Source organism: Alosa alosa, chromosome 3, assembly GCF_017589495.1.
Source record: "Alosa alosa isolate M-15738 ecotype Scorff River chromosome 3, AALO_Geno_1.1, whole genome shotgun sequence".
Lineage (NCBI taxonomy): Eukaryota > Metazoa > Chordata > Actinopteri > Clupeiformes > Clupeidae > Alosa > Alosa alosa.
Genome location: NC_063191.1, coordinates 11,000,783 through 11,017,193, shown reverse-complemented (window position 1 = coordinate 11,017,193; position 16,411 = coordinate 11,000,783). Strand labels below are relative to the sequence as shown.

Genomic DNA, 16,411 nt, shown 5'->3' with positions numbered 1-16,411 from the left:
AGGGAGAGAGAGAGGGAGAGAGAGAGAGAGAGAGAGAGGGAGAGAGAGAGAGGGAGAGGGAGAGAGAGAGAGAGAGGAGGGGAGACGAGAGAAAGCGAGACAGGGAGAATGAAGAGAATAGACAGACAGACAGATAGAGAATGGGAGAGAGAGTCAGGTGGAGAGTGAGAGACGGAATGATAAATAAAAAAGGGATATGGAGAGTCTACCAGACTCAAAACAGCTACAGTACTTAAAGAGTTTAGGATGGTACCAAACCTGTATCGGCTAGCTAAGGGATTAGGTAAAGCACAGGGACAGGAGCCAAGCAATGAAATGGGCAATATTCAGTGTACTGGGAAATGGCAAGTGCAGTTTTGCAGTTGACTGAGAAAGTCAGAGAGTTGTTCAGTGACTATTAGTGAAGCCCACAATTATGACTATGCCCCTATGAAAGGTGACAAGCACTGTCATGTGGTGGTGTTGTTTTTTTTGGTTTAACAATGCTCATTAGAGGATGTATCAGAGCTATTTTTACATGGCTCCTTAGACTCCACAACAAAAACAGCTTTGACAAGTGATTCTGGCTTGCCTGCTTGTGTTCTCAAACACAGCTCCATGTTGTCTGCTCACTTAGTCAACCAGCTTAATGTGATGGCTCCCCGAGCAGTGCCAACACCACCATATAACAAACTGACAATCTAAAAAGGTCAAGGGATTTACCATTTACCCAACGTCACATCTTTCTCTTTGAAATGCAATGTTCGTCTTAAGGTGGAGCCTGTAGTGGTTTTCGTCATCAACGATTTGAAATGCTACTGGAGTTGTAATGATGATGCTGCTGCAACACTGACAGTGCCATAAATAAGCAGTGTTCCCTAATGGTGTAGTGCACTTTAAAGGACAGCCGTCCCATTTATCAAAACAAAAACACACCACTTATGTATCAACATGCACACAAGACAGGAAGAACCTTCAACTATTTTCCATCACTCACTCCATCACAGGAAACATGATGTTCCAGCACAACAAACACTCTCTTTTCCTTTTAAACACATTTGCTGTGTGTGTGTGTGTGTTACTCACCAGGCTCCGGAACTGGTTGTGGAGAGACTTAGAGGATCGTGCCAGGGAGGATTGAGAGGACAGAGACTCAAAGGACTTGATCCGACACAGAGAGACAGAGTCATGAATATACGTTCATGGAGAGAGAGAGAGAGAGAGAGAGAGAGAGAGAGAGAGAGAGAGAGAGAGAGAGAGAGAGAGAGGAGAGAGAGAGAGAGAGAGAGAGAGAGAGAGAGAGAGAGAGAGAGAGAGGGAGAGGGAGAGAGACATAAAAACAAATGAGTGACAGGCAATGGGGAAGTAAGGGAAACAAAGAGACATTTCAAAAACCAATCAGACAAAAATGGGAAGAACAGTTTATGACGGGTAAACAGAGCTGAAACAACATCAACACAATGCCTCACTGTCTGAATTTCTAGCACACACATGATGCACATGCTTGAAATGGTGACTGCATTTGCAGTATCTTTGGCATGCGTGCACACACACACACACACAAAAAGTGATTTTGTTTACCTGCAGTGACTTTGTTGAGAGCCACCAGAGTGCTGAGGACCTTGGTAACGTTCTGACCCTGCAGCAAATCACTGGGCTCAAAAGGCTAGAGGGGGGGAGAGAAAAAGGTTAAAAAGCAGAGTTACACAATGTTTTCCTGCATGTCTGGGCATCCATTACATACAGCAGAGGAGTTGTCAGTTCAGTTTCCCTCAGCACATCCAGCAGAGAGGGGCACAAGCACATCCACAAACAGCATCAAACCACACGACTCTACACCAACCACATAAAACACACACACGCATCAACCCATCACTAGGACATGACCAATAGGGTGGTCCTTATTTTTCAACTTTTAAAAGTTCATGCGCTCACCCCACAAATATGTTTGAAAAAATAAAAAAAACAATTTGGGCAAATTTTTATCAATATTAATCAATATTTAGAGGTTGCTCAAGACCTTTGAAGTTTTAACACAATATTGTGCAATGTGCATATATTTAGAGGTTGCTCAAGACCTTTGAAGTTTTAACACATATTGTGCAATGTGCATATATATTTTTCGCGTATTATATGATACATTGTGCTAGCATGTATAATTGTTTAATAATATATGCTTATGACAGCAATGGACTTATTTGACCATGCAGTCAATGACAATGTGTATTGATTATTGGTGACCACATGTGGTGGTTTTACCTACATCACCTAATGAATCTTAAAATGGAAATTCCATATTGTCCATGCAAATTTACAATGATGATTTGCTGATCTCATCTGCTGATTCCGGTATTTCCCAATAATATGTTGTTGTGAGCAATTTTCATAGCAACTCCTGTTTTAGTTGTGATATGTCTTTCAAAGCAAGAACACTTCAATGTGAATGAAGCACAGTAGACAATATACACTGAGACAATGGCTGAAGCAACACGAAGCAAGTCCGCTATATGGTTACTCGGATCAGAAGAGAATGAAATAACTGGAACAAAGTTACCCTCCAAGAAGCAGGTTTCATGCGTGTTGTAATATCAATTTCAATTTAATTTCACTTATAGAGCGGCAAAACATTACTCATGTGTCATGACGCTTTACAGAGTGTTAAACATTTAAAGAGAGCCCATGAGTAACAGGGACGAGGAAAAACTCCCTAGAATTGAAGATACATATAGGAAGAAACCTCGAGCAGATCCACGACTCAAGGGCCAAACCCAAGGGTATCACATAAAACATTGAAAAAAAACGTCATGAAAGTGCAACCGCGGTGATAAAAGAAGGGTATTCTTGGTATTCTAGGACAAGGCTAGGATTCCCGTTCATCCCCAACATCATGCCATAAAACAACTGGAAACACTTGAGGACAAATGGCAGAAGCCAAGAAAAATGCCAAGAGAACTTCCAAGACTCAGCAGTCCAATGTAGAGGCCTTTGTAGACCATTTAGTTTGATATTGCATTTCAGGATGCACTCATTCATCTCAAGAATCCATAAGATAGAGACTTTCCTCTGGCCCAGAGTGAAAATGGACGTCTCAGGTGTACAACTGTACAATATGATGATACTATACTATAGTGGAGTTCAACATTCTGTCATTACGTCATACAAGCATGACAAGTGATTTTGGTTTGTTTGCTTTCTTTCTTTCTATGATTTTGATGTTGTATGTTGTTTACCACACTACCACAGTGCCTGTGTTATTAAACATAATATTGCATTTTATTTTATTTTTGTGTTCTTAAAATGTTCTGCAAAAATTAGCGATTCTGGAAATATAAAGGCCTTGAGCAACCTCTAGATATTGTGGGAACAATTCAAAATTTTGCAGTGTGTTTTTATTGATATCCTAACACATTTAGGGGGTGAGAGTTAAACATTTCCCAAAAAATTTTTTTTACCCCATATAAGGACCACCCTAATGACCAAACACACACCAACGCACAGTGACTTTTCCACAGTGCTGCTGCAATACCCTGTAAGGCTTGTGTGTGTGTGTGTGTGGAGCAGAGCTGGCATTCTGTGTGATGTTTTACAGTGCACCACATTGGTATTGGCACACTGCCTGTATGCCTTTTCAGTTCAACAGTGGTAGTGGAGAGAGAGAGAGAGAGAGAGAGAGAGAGAGACAGAGACAGAGACAGAGAGAGACAGAGAGTCTCCATGCCAAATCCTCATTTTCCACAGTAAATCCCCACTAACCATGCTAAATCCCCACCGCACTTGTAAAGCAATCTACGTCATCTCATTTCTACATGTGTTGCCTTGGTCAAGAGAAGGTAGTTTATTTGTAGTTTATGCCTTTTATGCATTTTTTCTATATGGATATGGATGGCGACTGAGTTATGCATGTATGGATGTAGATCTGGACGTGGTGGCGACTGAGTTACGTGTGTGTGGACGTGGATGTGGATGTGGTTGGGATAGAGTTACGCGTGTTGGTGAGTGATCGGGTGGCTTTGCCCTGCACTGTGGCGATGGCAGCAGTGGTCCTGAGCCAGCTAGGAGCCAGGGACCAGGGACTATGAGATATGGGTTTCCCTTTACTTTCCGCTCTGATTACAGATATGCCCCCAGAGAATGGGGGGGGGTATGAGTGTGTATGTATGTGTGTGTGTGTGTGTGTGTGTGTGTGTGTGTGTGTGTGTGTGTGTGTGTGTGTCTGTTGTGCTATATCAGTGTCTTTTTGTGACTGTGTCAAAATGAGTCTGTGTGTCTGTGTGTGTGTGTACGTGACAGTACTGCCCCAGTTGCGCAAGAATAGCCAGCCAGGTTCATTTCCAGCTGAGGCTCCAGACCCAGTCACGTTGGTGGAGATAACAACGGCATTTCATCAGAAACCTGACACACACGCAATTCATTTGCCCCCCTGGCACAATGACTGTTATAAAGCCCTAAAAAGCCAAGGGATGAGTGTAAAAACAAGCCCCCTCATCCAGCTAATCCTAAAACTCACACTAATAGTACAACTAATACAACTAATAGACAGCCTCAGGACCTTGCCACCCTTTCTCAAACAATTGGGCCTAATCAAATTATAAATGCAGAAAAACAAAATTACTTATCATATTGGACTGAAACAACAAAAAGACAAAATAAACTTCAATGTTATTTGGCCCTAAACAGAGAGTACACTGTGGCAGACTACCTATTCACAGTCACTGATACCAGACAGAGAAAAACCTTGACCAGGTACAGACTAAGCAATCACAGTCTAGCTATCGAGAGAAGACTGTGCATCAACTGCAACCAAGGTGCCATAGAAACAGAGCTTCACTTTTTGGCTAAATGCTGCTAATGAAAAGAAATATGAGATCAATTCTTTCCTAAATTCAGAGAAATGCTTCCAGACCTTCAAAACTTTAAGGATCCAAGTCTAAGAATATTATTAGGAGAGGAACAAAAGAGCGCAAGAGTCGCAGCAAGATATGTAGATGCTTGCCATAAACAAAGGGAGTCACTTCATCAGTGAAGCACACAAAAAGTCAAACACATACACACACACACACAAACGCACACTTACATGCATTCCCATCCACACCATCACATACACACACACTGCCGTTGCAGTAATGTATGATGCATGATGTTTTGTTTTCTTTCTTTACACACTACTATGTACATGTATGCTTTGGCAATACAAATTGTATTTTTTGTCATGCCAATAAAGCTCAATTGAATTGAATTGAATTGAATTGACTGGGAACAACCAGACCTAGGATGACTGAGCATGTGTGGGTCATATTTCAGACAATATTTCTTTGTTTCTATAACTTCATTACCCTGGGAATCCAGAGTTCTCGCTGAAGCATTTCCTCAGCGAGAGACTCTGGCAACGAGTAATGATGCGCGTAACTTTTGCCCCTTGCATCGCGGGGAACCAATCAAATCTGTGTATCTGATATAGGCGGGCCAGAGGTAAGCTAAACAGATGACAGACGTAGTGTTATCCAATTGTGTCGAAGTCCGGAATCAGTCAGTTAACATTGATCGTATAGTGTTATCCAATTGCGTGCAGAGAGGTTTTCAAATGCGTGCTTGGTGCCGCTCCTCGAGTTGGGCCATTACGTTATTTGTGTTATAAAGTTATAGCCTGGAGGACCAGACCCAATCTGAAAGATTAAGGGTCTGGTCCTCCAGGCTATAACTTTATTGAATTCAACATAGAATTTAAGAACCTTGAATTGTTGCGGAACGGAATGTTATGTTAGAATGTTCAAAAACGCACGCCTTTAAGGTTGTTAAAAAACCTCTACTGTAAGGTCATGTGTGATAGCATCATGTATTAATATTTAACACTTTATAATTAGCATGCACACATTTGCAAATATGCAATTGAAGCCCTTCTGCAAGGCACAAAAACACATTCAGTAAAGAATACTTGTGAGGAGAAACTGGCTGTAACTAACATCCTGAAGCCTAATTAGAAATGAATGACTAGCCTTGAGTGCTGTAAAGTAGCAATTTGCACAAACAACACTGCTACTGCTGCAGCAGTTAGATTATACAACAAAATCGAAATGCTATCGTCAATGCTGCCAATGACTAACCTTTCTATTGGCCTCTGTTCAAGAACAATAGATTACGGGCCTCTGCGGACAGGCTACCCTATACCATACTACAATAAGACTATATGATACTACACTGCTAGTATACTATACAACTAATATACTATACTGAGATACTATAGCACAATATTATTCTTACCCCTTTTTACTGCATTCATTCAAAATACAAATCAAGTATGAAGTGCTACTGACTTCATGTACCAGAGCAATGCATGATGGGCCTCTGCAGTCTTGTTTATATAACTTCTCTGCCCTGAATTTAGTTGACCGGCTTTAATATTAATGACTGGTAAAAAATATGAGACTAGCAAAAATACATGACTATGCTATGGTGCAAAAAGTGCCTCTTGATCTGGCCAGTATTCATCTGGATCATCACAACTCACGTTCACAGAGAGTGTGTTCATCATATGGAAGACAAACACACAGCCTTCACAACTGAACTGAACCATGAGGTCCCGGGTGATTCTCACCTCTCAAAGTGTAAAAGTGACTCACACTCCAAACTCAAACACACACAATTAAAAAAATAAATGACTGCACTCCCACTCTATCCACAAGCCAAGGCCTGTTTTTGTTCCCCAAATTCCATCCTGATCAGTTTCTCTACATCTGTCAGACGCGGTGAGGAATCACTAAGATAAGCAGGAACTAAGCTCAGCTGTCCACTGCCTCATGCGTAAATAAAAAAACGAGTCCAGACACAAAAGCCACAATTTCACCACAAGAAAATCAATGAGCCTTTTAAAAGAGGATTCCTACTAAATGACACACGAGTTATTAAATGTATACACAAAGAGTCAATATAGATAAATCTCCATAGAGGACTGAATTCACAAGTTCATCATTGAAGTATGTGAAACAGTGAGCACAGCACAGGAAAGGGGACAGGACTCATCACCCAAAGACTGGGAGGGGTCATGCACAGAAGCGAGCAAGCTAGCGAAGCGGTCATATAAGGGATTGTCATAGTTTTTTTTTTTTTTTCGTCATATACTTCCTGAATTTTTGGTCAACGATACCCGGGACACCGAAACACCGAGGCACATGAAATTTGGTGGGTATGTAGCCCCACTAGACTTTTACGAAAGATTTCGTTTGGTCCCCGGGGGCCAAACCCCGCCACCCCCGCCACCGCGCTGGGCCCCCCGAAACCCAAAAAATGCAGTTCAGGTAGGATTAAAGGAAAACCAAATATTCATCATCATTTGGCTGCATTTCCAGTATTGGTGTTACGTATATAGTCGTTTGTCCACCAGATGGCACATCGTTGTGAGACAAACGACTGAGACGTAATTTTGTTGGAAGTTAAAAAAAGTCTAAAGTGGGTTTAGACTTGCAACTCTCCGAGTGGTTAGTGGTGTTCGTTGATGTTCCAAAACAAGTAGCGTAGCGAAATACAGTTTCTGTCGTGTTTTATTTGGCATTTTGTAAAATCCCATTGATTTCTGTTGGAAGATTCATTGCACGTTGATATTACTGCGCCACCGTCTATGCTTCAGGCTCAAATATTGAGCGGAAGTTTATAGACAGTTGTGAGGTGCCTGAAAAAATAGTTCCACAATAGCAAATAATATTTTATTTTAATAATCAACGAACACCACTAACCACTCGGTGAGTTGCACAGTTTTGAAAACTAATGTTAAGGGTTGTTTTAGGACATGTTTGAGCATGCCTGTAGGCAGCCACTCTGACTAGTCAAAGGCAATTCAAAACGAGTCAGAAAAGTCAACATTTCGGTGTCTACCACTCTAGTGCATTCAAAACAAACCAGAAAAGGGACTTAAAGTGCTAAATACCGGAATTTTCCTTTAACAGTCACGGTTTTGTCATAACTCCCTCTATGCATTTTTGCATTTAGAATAGCTCTGAAACCGGGGGGCGAACAGGTCGCAGAGGGGGCGCCAGTGCATGGATATTTCAATCGCAAAATGAAACAATATTTCTATCGGGCGCCCATGGTGAACCCAGCCTGATCTGCCAGTGATTTCTTTTCCGATTTCTTAAAAGATTGAGCTTGGTCTGGCGAAAGCCAGACTTACCATGGACCTCACAGTTGCAAAATGCAAGGGAACATGAATCAGCCTATATTTGCACGAACAATAACGGACAGCAGCTCTTCAACTTGGCCCGTTAAAATGTGTATGAACAGTCTAGCGACGCATTTCATGAAGGCCCTTTTGGACATGTCAGTTATTTGCAATATCATATGAACTAGATCAGTGGTTCTCAACTTTTTTTCAGTGATATACCCCCTGAAATATTTTTTCAGCCAAGTACCCCCTAACCAGCGCAAAGCATTTTTAGTTGAGAGAAAATACTTAAAACAGAGCACTGTGCCATCAGTGTCTAATTTATTAAACTTTGGAACTGATAAACACATACAACGTATATTTTCCTGAAATATTTATTAAATAATTGTTTTTTTAAGTATTTTTGCATGGATTCTACTTTTTAAATATATGTATATTTTAACCCTTAGTACTAAGCTGTTTTTAGGGCATTTTCACTACATTTATTCATAAGGATTTATTCTGGTCATTGTAAGTGCCACACACACATATTATATATTGTTTTTTTTCCTGGGTAAATCTAGGCTATCCAGATCTGCTATCATTTCATGTATTAGTACTAACATTGATTTTATTTTGATTTTTAAAGAATTAAAATATAAAAAGCGTATTATAAAAAATATTATATTTTGACATGTATCTCACCACAGCAAGCTCATAGCTCTACATGCATTTAATGTGTGTATAGGGCAGACTGTCCTGAATCTGGCAACATCATTGCCATGGTGGAGGGATTCTCTGGGGATGAGCAATTTACAGATGTGGTGTGCGCCTTACAGAAATAAATGCCATTTTTTTTATTTAGTGATTAAAAATGACCTTTCTGCACTCCATATCTGTAACACGAACTGATCTGACCTGACCTGACCCCCAAGTTTATGTGTTAGCGTGTGCCTGTCTGCACTCATGATTCCTTGAATTGGATGCCATGCAGGAATTTACTAGGATCTCAAAACCGGATTATGAACATTCTTTGCCATAAAGAAACACACAATAGCGTTGGATTATAAACATGCTTTGCCACAAAAACAGACAAAAACGTGAGATAAATCGAGCTATATATGAAGTTATAATTTGTCACTTCATCTGTTTTATAACCCAGAAGGATATACTTGGTATCAAATGATAGCTCTGTGTCTCCTCTTTTATCTGACATGCATGGCATATCTATCCGATCACAGGTCCGCGAGTAATTCAAACGAGAGTAATGGGTTTGCAGTTGGTTTTTGTACATGACGTTATTATTTTGCAGTCACTTCGTGAGCCAGAAAGATCGACATACTTGCTATCTATGCGTTCACGGGTTCGCGAGTAATTCAAACGAGAGTATGGGTGCGCAGGTGAACGCAGAAAAGTATACTGTAAATATGATGCAATTTGATTTAATTTCATGATTTTCTTTTTAATCTTCATACTTTAACGTCGACAAATGCGTGGTCTCGTTGGAAAGCCCCTCTTCTGCTCTGTCATGTAATCAAGGCTTCATCTCGCTGCTATGAACAGCGGAGCAATGTAACAGAGAAGAAAGGATGCTTCTAAGGGTTAAAATCTCATGTACCCCCAGGGGTACGCGTACCCCCATTTGAGAACCACTGAACTAGATGACTAAACTTTTGCATATGTAGAAAAAGAAACATTCACAAAAATCCATGACTTGACCTCTCTTCTTGATAGCTGTTGAAAACTGCATGGAACTGACAGGGATTGTTTTGTTTAATAATAAATAAATAAATACATTATACTGCTATAATACTACCTTCTGCTTTTCCCAAATACAATGCAGCCTACAGGTGTACCTTTCATCAGACCAGTTGCGATGATGGACTGTGATGAACTGCCCTACTTGTGATTGTTTAGAGATTTTAAAGGTTTTATAACAATGCTACAAATTTTTTGGCAAGTGCTACAAATCTATTCACCTTTGCAGCGCCAGTAGGCTACTTTCTGTGCGGCCCGCAAACACACATGCCAAACAAGCATACACAAAAGTTTCAAGAGTGGGGGGTGGAGTAGAAGATGGAGACAAATTGATTAATGTGATTTATTTTCGCGGAATGGATGGACAGGACTCAGCGGCGGTCATATTTTGTACCGCTATGTGGTACATCTAGTCATCTGCATCATAACAGAACACTAGGACTAGAAGGAGTCGTCTGCACCCAAACACTAGGAGGGGTCATCTGCACCCAAACACTAGCATAGGAGGGGTCATCCATAACTAGAACACTAGGACTAGGAGGTCATCTACACCAGACCTGACTGCACTGTAATCACACTAGAGACGTCATGGCCGTCATGCTAAAACAGCCAAGTGGGAGCCCTCAAGGCCACCGATCCGAACCGCACAAAGGGAAGCTTGTCTGGGCACCCCCCAGCTGGGGCCTGAGCACTGCCAGCCCAGCCCTGCCCAGCCCGGTGCACTGCAGCACACACCAGCTCTCTATAGAGAGACTGAGGAGAGGAGGAGGAAGGAAGGAGAGAGAGAGGGAGAGGGAGAGGGAGAAGAAAGACAGAGTCAGACAGAGATAGTGCAAGCGGCTCAGATGAAGACAGACAGAGAAATAGAGACACAAATATAGAGACGAAGATATACAGAGGCACAGATATAGAGAGGGGTAGAGATGAGGAGGAAGCAGCAAGAGGTGAAGAACACATGGAGCCAGCAGATGAGTGAGAGAAAGAAAGACAGACAGGCAGATTGAGAGAGAGAGAGAGAGAGAGAGAGAGAGAGAGAGAGAGAGAGAGAGAGAGAGAGAGAGAGAGAGAGAGAGAGAGAGAGAGAGAGAGAGAGAGAGAGAGAGAGAGAGGCACAGCCTGAGGTGCTGCAGGAATGAGACGGTTGAGAGATATTTCTGAACTCTAGATCCTATATCTGAATCAGACTCAGCTGGAAGACATGGGGGTCTTGTCTGAAAACCCAAACAAGACTAGGGAAGTGGGGATGCAAAGCCTGACCCCCTCAAGCACACTCCAACACACCCCAACAATCCACACTTATCACAAACCATCAGACAACACTTCCTTATTGTTTGACGGCAAATTCCACAGCCTGAGCAGATCCTACTAAGCAAAAGCAGGTGGTGTGTTTGCATTTGTCTGTGTGTGTGTGTGTGTGTGTGTGTGTGTGTGGGTGGGGGCTATCCACCATCTCTGCTTATCTGAGAGGCTGAAGAATGTGGTGCTGGGTCTGCTTTAAGATCACCACATGGGCCCCAGTTAAGGCCACATAGCTCCGAAAACAGCATGAGGGGCCAATGCCCACTGACCTGAATGGGAGTATATGACCAATCCCTCAGCACTGACAGTGCAATCCAGTAGGACAGAAGCAAGACAGTAGCAAGAGGAGGACTAGGGGACAGATCAGGACCTGAGCATGCATGGCTGTCGGATCAGAACCAAGTACCAAGACCCAGGTACACACAAGAGTCAGCTGCTAACTTAGTAGTCTTGCACCTTGACTGGCGAGAGTTTGGAGGCAGCCAGTGTAACCTGCGTTGTGTCGACCGCGTGACTCAGCCCTGCACTAGCCTGGACTCCAACTCGCAAACTGCAGCACCTCGGATTGGTAGTCAAGCGGCCGCTAGCCCTCTCAATAGCACAACTCTTCAGCTGTCAGGAGGGAGGTTTACACAACGCACATACTGCACTGCTACCTACTGTTGCTGGGGGCTATCTACTGCCTACTGTTACACCAGGTTAATGCAAGGAAGCCCTTCACAATACAAGAATTACACTGTAAGATTAACGAATCTCATAATGTTGCATATGTGTGCTGCGACTCTGTTGTCTATGTTTCCTGCCGAAAGTTAAATCTAATGAAGCAATTTGGCCTATGGAGGCAAGCGAGGCACACTAACATCTAAACACCAAATTACCTGATTGAATTCCCGGGGGCCCTCAGGCTCCGAGTACATATAATACACAGAAGCGCTGAATCACCCTGTCCCTATTAAACCATAAAAAGCCTGGCGGGACACCTCCTAATTGCTGTTGATAGCACCTAATTTGATATTTTGGGACTGAAATATAAACGAGAGAGAGAGAGAGAGAGAGAGAGAGAGAGAGAGAGAGGGAGGAAGATAAAGGGAGAGAGGCTGGATCACGAGGTGATAGATGTATCCAACTCCTCCACTTTCAAGATCCTCAAAGATGTGAGGAAAATGTATGTTTTCTCCATGAGAAAAATAAATTCTCTTGTTTAACCTCTCCTCAAGGAGAAATTACAATTATATTACCTAAAAAAAAAACAATTGACAGTCCAACACAGACAAGACGCTGATAAGACCAGGGCAGAAGAGAGGCAGATTTCAGTGGTAGTAAAGTGGTAGTAAAATAACAATCTAAATAGCCTTCGTAACAGAACTGTGCAAGAGGACCCCGGTGCTCTGACACTATATGAAGTGGCATCCATCTGGGTTTGGGGCCCACCCCAGCGCTCTGTGCTACAGGGACCCCAAACAAACATTAAACCACCAGGCCCATCTGCCACATAATGAATGCGCATAATGCACGGCTGCCTGGCCCTTTGTGCCTCACCTTCAACATACAGACCGTTTCCTTATGGCTGCTTGGCTATCCTTCATATCAAGACTATGACTAGTGTTTTGTCATATCTGGCTCCAATGTGACTCACTTCCGAGTAAAAAGGCTGGTCTTGAAGGGACAAGTTTTGGTTTAACAACAAACTTACTTGCTAAGCTTACAAAAGGTTAGTAAGGTTAAGCTACAAAAATAATATTCTTCAAAAAAACTACTATTTCTAGCTCATATATCTAATCCCAAGATAAAAGAAGTGTTTAGAATTCTGAATATGCAATTATAACTTGGAATGCACTTTAGGTTAGTTCATATAGATGGAGTGAGACAGTGTGTGTTTGTCAACAAACATACAAATAGTTGTGTTGCCTTGAGTGTAATTTGGTGACTCAAATGCAAGAGTAAAAAAAATCCTCAGCCCAACCGTTTGACGATCACCTTCTCTGACATTTTCAGCAAAGCAGATCCAGGGTAAATGAAGCGATAATCTTTGCTTGCGGCCAAAGTAATGACTAGTTACTGTGCCTAGGCTTTGGAAGAGGCCAGTGGGAAGAAGACACTACAAGGCCACGCGCAAATACACAGAAGAGGGCTTTAGGATAAAGTATTCTCCTCGGCAACATATAGAATACGACCGACCGTAATAACAGAATTAAAAGGCAACCTAATTACTACACAATGTGTTCTTAATTGTTGCAACTGTTGAGGCAAATATATATCGATGTCTCGATGGTGTTAGTTTTAAAGGCTGGCTGATCATTGGCAAAACAGGGCTTTCTTTCAGATAGGTGCATGAGACTGCACTCGGACCAATTCAGCCTCCCACGGGCAGTCTTCATCCCATGTCCCCTTTGTTGATTGTTTGCTTGCTATCCAGCATTACCAGTATAGTCCGAACTGCTCTACCCCCAAAAGAAACAAGCTGCTGGATAACATACGTATCACACAGACGGAATGTGTCAAACCAATTTGCTTAAACACACACATGTATACATATATAATAACTTACCTCGACCCGAAACGTGGTGCAGCCTTTGAGAAACTCCTTGATGTTGTTCAAGCACTCGTTGTCGTTCTTAGGTTCCTGGTAAATCTAGATTTTAAGTAAAACAGCAAATTTTCAGCAAAATTCCAAGTTAGACGCGGGTGTGCTTTATCCCTAACCTCGATAACCATTCAACAAATAAGAGGACGCGAGCCGAGTAGACTTGGACGTAGCGTCCCTCGCCTTTCCAACATCTCTTGCACTCAAACAGTCCCTCGAACAAATCCCGTCTTAGGGAAGTGAGAGGTAGAGGAGGGGAAATGACGTTTTCGAAAAGGACACCACAGAATGGCACTGCGTTACTAAATAGACACTGGAAAGGCGGGATAGATGAATCCTTATTTATACAATCTGAACTCTGCAGTGGTGGAGAGAGGACTACTTAAAATACTGAAGAGAAGTAGAAAATCTGAATCTGTGAAAGATCACATTTTCTGCATAGCCTACTTCTGTCTAAATGTATTATGGACTGTGCAGTAGCCCAAGATGGGTTGGAGTTAATTTATTCGATTATGTTTAGTCTGTCAAAATATACACAACCATCTTTTATCAGTTGCACAGTTCTTCGTGATTTGTGTCAAATGTTGGCCAAACTTGACTGTCTTATTTGCAGCCTGTGGTGCTAAATGTCTGGATGTCATTTCACAATCACATGTGCTATGCTCCCATTTGTCCTTGGCCAAAATAACAACTATTTGTTCAGATATCCTTTGGGGTAGCCTGTTGGCCAGTTGGTATTATACTATCAAACTTGACTATGACTGTGAGACCAACTGTGTGCACAATTGTAGGGGCAAACAATGTTGTGTCATGTAGCCTAGTGTAGTGTAGTCGAAGAAACCGACCCGACCCCTAAAAAACTCTGCCCTGTTTCTTTAAATGTGGAAGGGGTCCTTTGTGCTGTCTTTTCGCAGTCAATGGCGGCCCACGCTTGTAGCCTATGTGAAATGAATCTGTAGCATCCGTTAATCTGTATCATATGTAGGTTACATTCATGCAAACCACTCCGAAAACCCGTGTAATGCGATTTACAAGGGATTCGCCCCTGGCAGTCAGGTTACGCTATGTCGAAATAGATAGGCTCGCAAATAATTGTCTATATGGAATATAATCGTGGACTACACGACAACACGCTAAAATCAATGTCACGATAATGTCATGATATATGAGACTTCCCCCTATAAGCCTGTTTGTCTGTTGGCTACAACAATTATCCTTTCTGTGGCTTCCCGCAACAGACCAATATTTACGCGCGGCTCTGAAAAAGGCTCGCGCTCAACACCTTGGCGCATATTGGGCTAGCCATAATGCGGGGTAATGTGTTGACTGTGTGTGCTGCTGTCTTCTGTTGTTTATATCGGATAATAACCAATGTGGTTGTGACCTACAAAAATATCTAGGCTATCTCATGAGCCAGTGGACTGAGAGAGACAGGATATTCAGGCATTATGCCGCGGACACAGAAAGCGGCTGTTTGGATAAACACACATACACACACATACAGAATGAGCGGGGCTATGCGGCAGGATGAGCCGAAATCATGTCCTTACTTTCTCTGTAGTGCCTGGACGCAGTCGCTCCAGCAGCCTGCATAAAACCACCCCATCTTTTAACGATGTCTGCAAAAAACCTTCGGGGTCCGAAATGGTCTTTTTCGGCGATTCCAGCACGCCGAGGGTGATGAGCCATGTCACCGTTTGTTCAGCCGGATTCATGGCCACATTGACGACGAAGCCTCAACCAGCGGTGCGTCGCTAATAAAAAAAAAAATCCTACCTCTAATGAAAATCAGCCGTTCGTCAAAATAAAAACCATATCCTCGTTAGGTAAGCTATGTACAGGGCGCAAAGGCAAATAAACACTCCCTAGCTTTCTATGGAGGCAGATGACGCCTCTTTCCTAGTAATGAGCCAGCCAGGGTCTATTCTCCTCCGATTTTTTTCTAGCCCACTGGCAAGCTGTCAAACGCCTTCCCCTGAAACATAACAACCTGCAGCAGCCGCCACTGCACATCTTCCGGCAGATGACATCACAGGCTCAGACAGGTCCATTTGTCTGTCCGGCCAGAGTGAACCTCAGAAACTATTTTGCATGCTACCTACATAAGCATGCAAAATAGTGATACTGATACAACCTACATAAGTTTTTGCATGATATACGGAGCCTGCCACTGGAAGGACGAAGGGAGAGTTTTGAATAGGGGGTGAACAGTGACATCCATAATGCGGTCAATCAGTAGGCCTATGTTAATTTAGGATAACATCTCTCAAAGAACATGTCTATGTGTAAAGCTTGTATGGTTGTAGTCCATAGGCCGAGCCCCAGGTTCACATACCCAAAAACTGTTTGTTTCTAAATAACATTCCAACATCATTAGTTATTTATAGTAATTGGTCTAACCTCTGTGCTATGTTTAAACCCGTGATTTATATTAGCTGCTCCTCATCCCAATTTTGTTTATTTATTCATTAATTCATTTGCTTGTTTAGCGGGAGGGTTTTCATCATTTCAACATTGGATATTCTGCCACACATTTCACATTCAAATTCAGCGCGATTCCTAATGTCGCGTTTCAGACAGTATCCAGAAGGTGGCACTCTTTTGCCTTGTAGTCTGTTCAATTGGCTTCTCCGCGATGGCTGCCTCACATACTTGACCCT

General features: G+C 42.4%; 1 protein-coding gene across 1 annotated transcript in view; it reads right to left on the bottom strand.

The window, feature by feature from the left end:
- Window positions 1–15,752, bottom strand: part of arhgef7a (Rho guanine nucleotide exchange factor (GEF) 7a) — a 33,581-nt gene extending 17,829 nt beyond the window's left edge. The window contains exons 1-4 of the mRNA XM_048238427.1: window positions 15,302–15,752; window positions 13,716–13,799; window positions 1,521–1,645; window positions 1,066–1,162 (exon numbers count right to left, since the gene is read on the bottom strand). Of these exons, the coding sequence (XP_048094384.1) occupies window positions 1,066–1,162; window positions 1,521–1,645; window positions 13,716–13,799; window positions 15,302–15,466 (471 nt within the window). The 5' untranslated portion in view covers window positions 15,467–15,752. The remainder of the gene's footprint in view (window positions 1–1,065; window positions 1,163–1,520; window positions 1,646–13,715; window positions 13,800–15,301) is intronic.
- Between the last annotated feature and the right edge of the window lie 659 nt (window positions 15,753–16,411).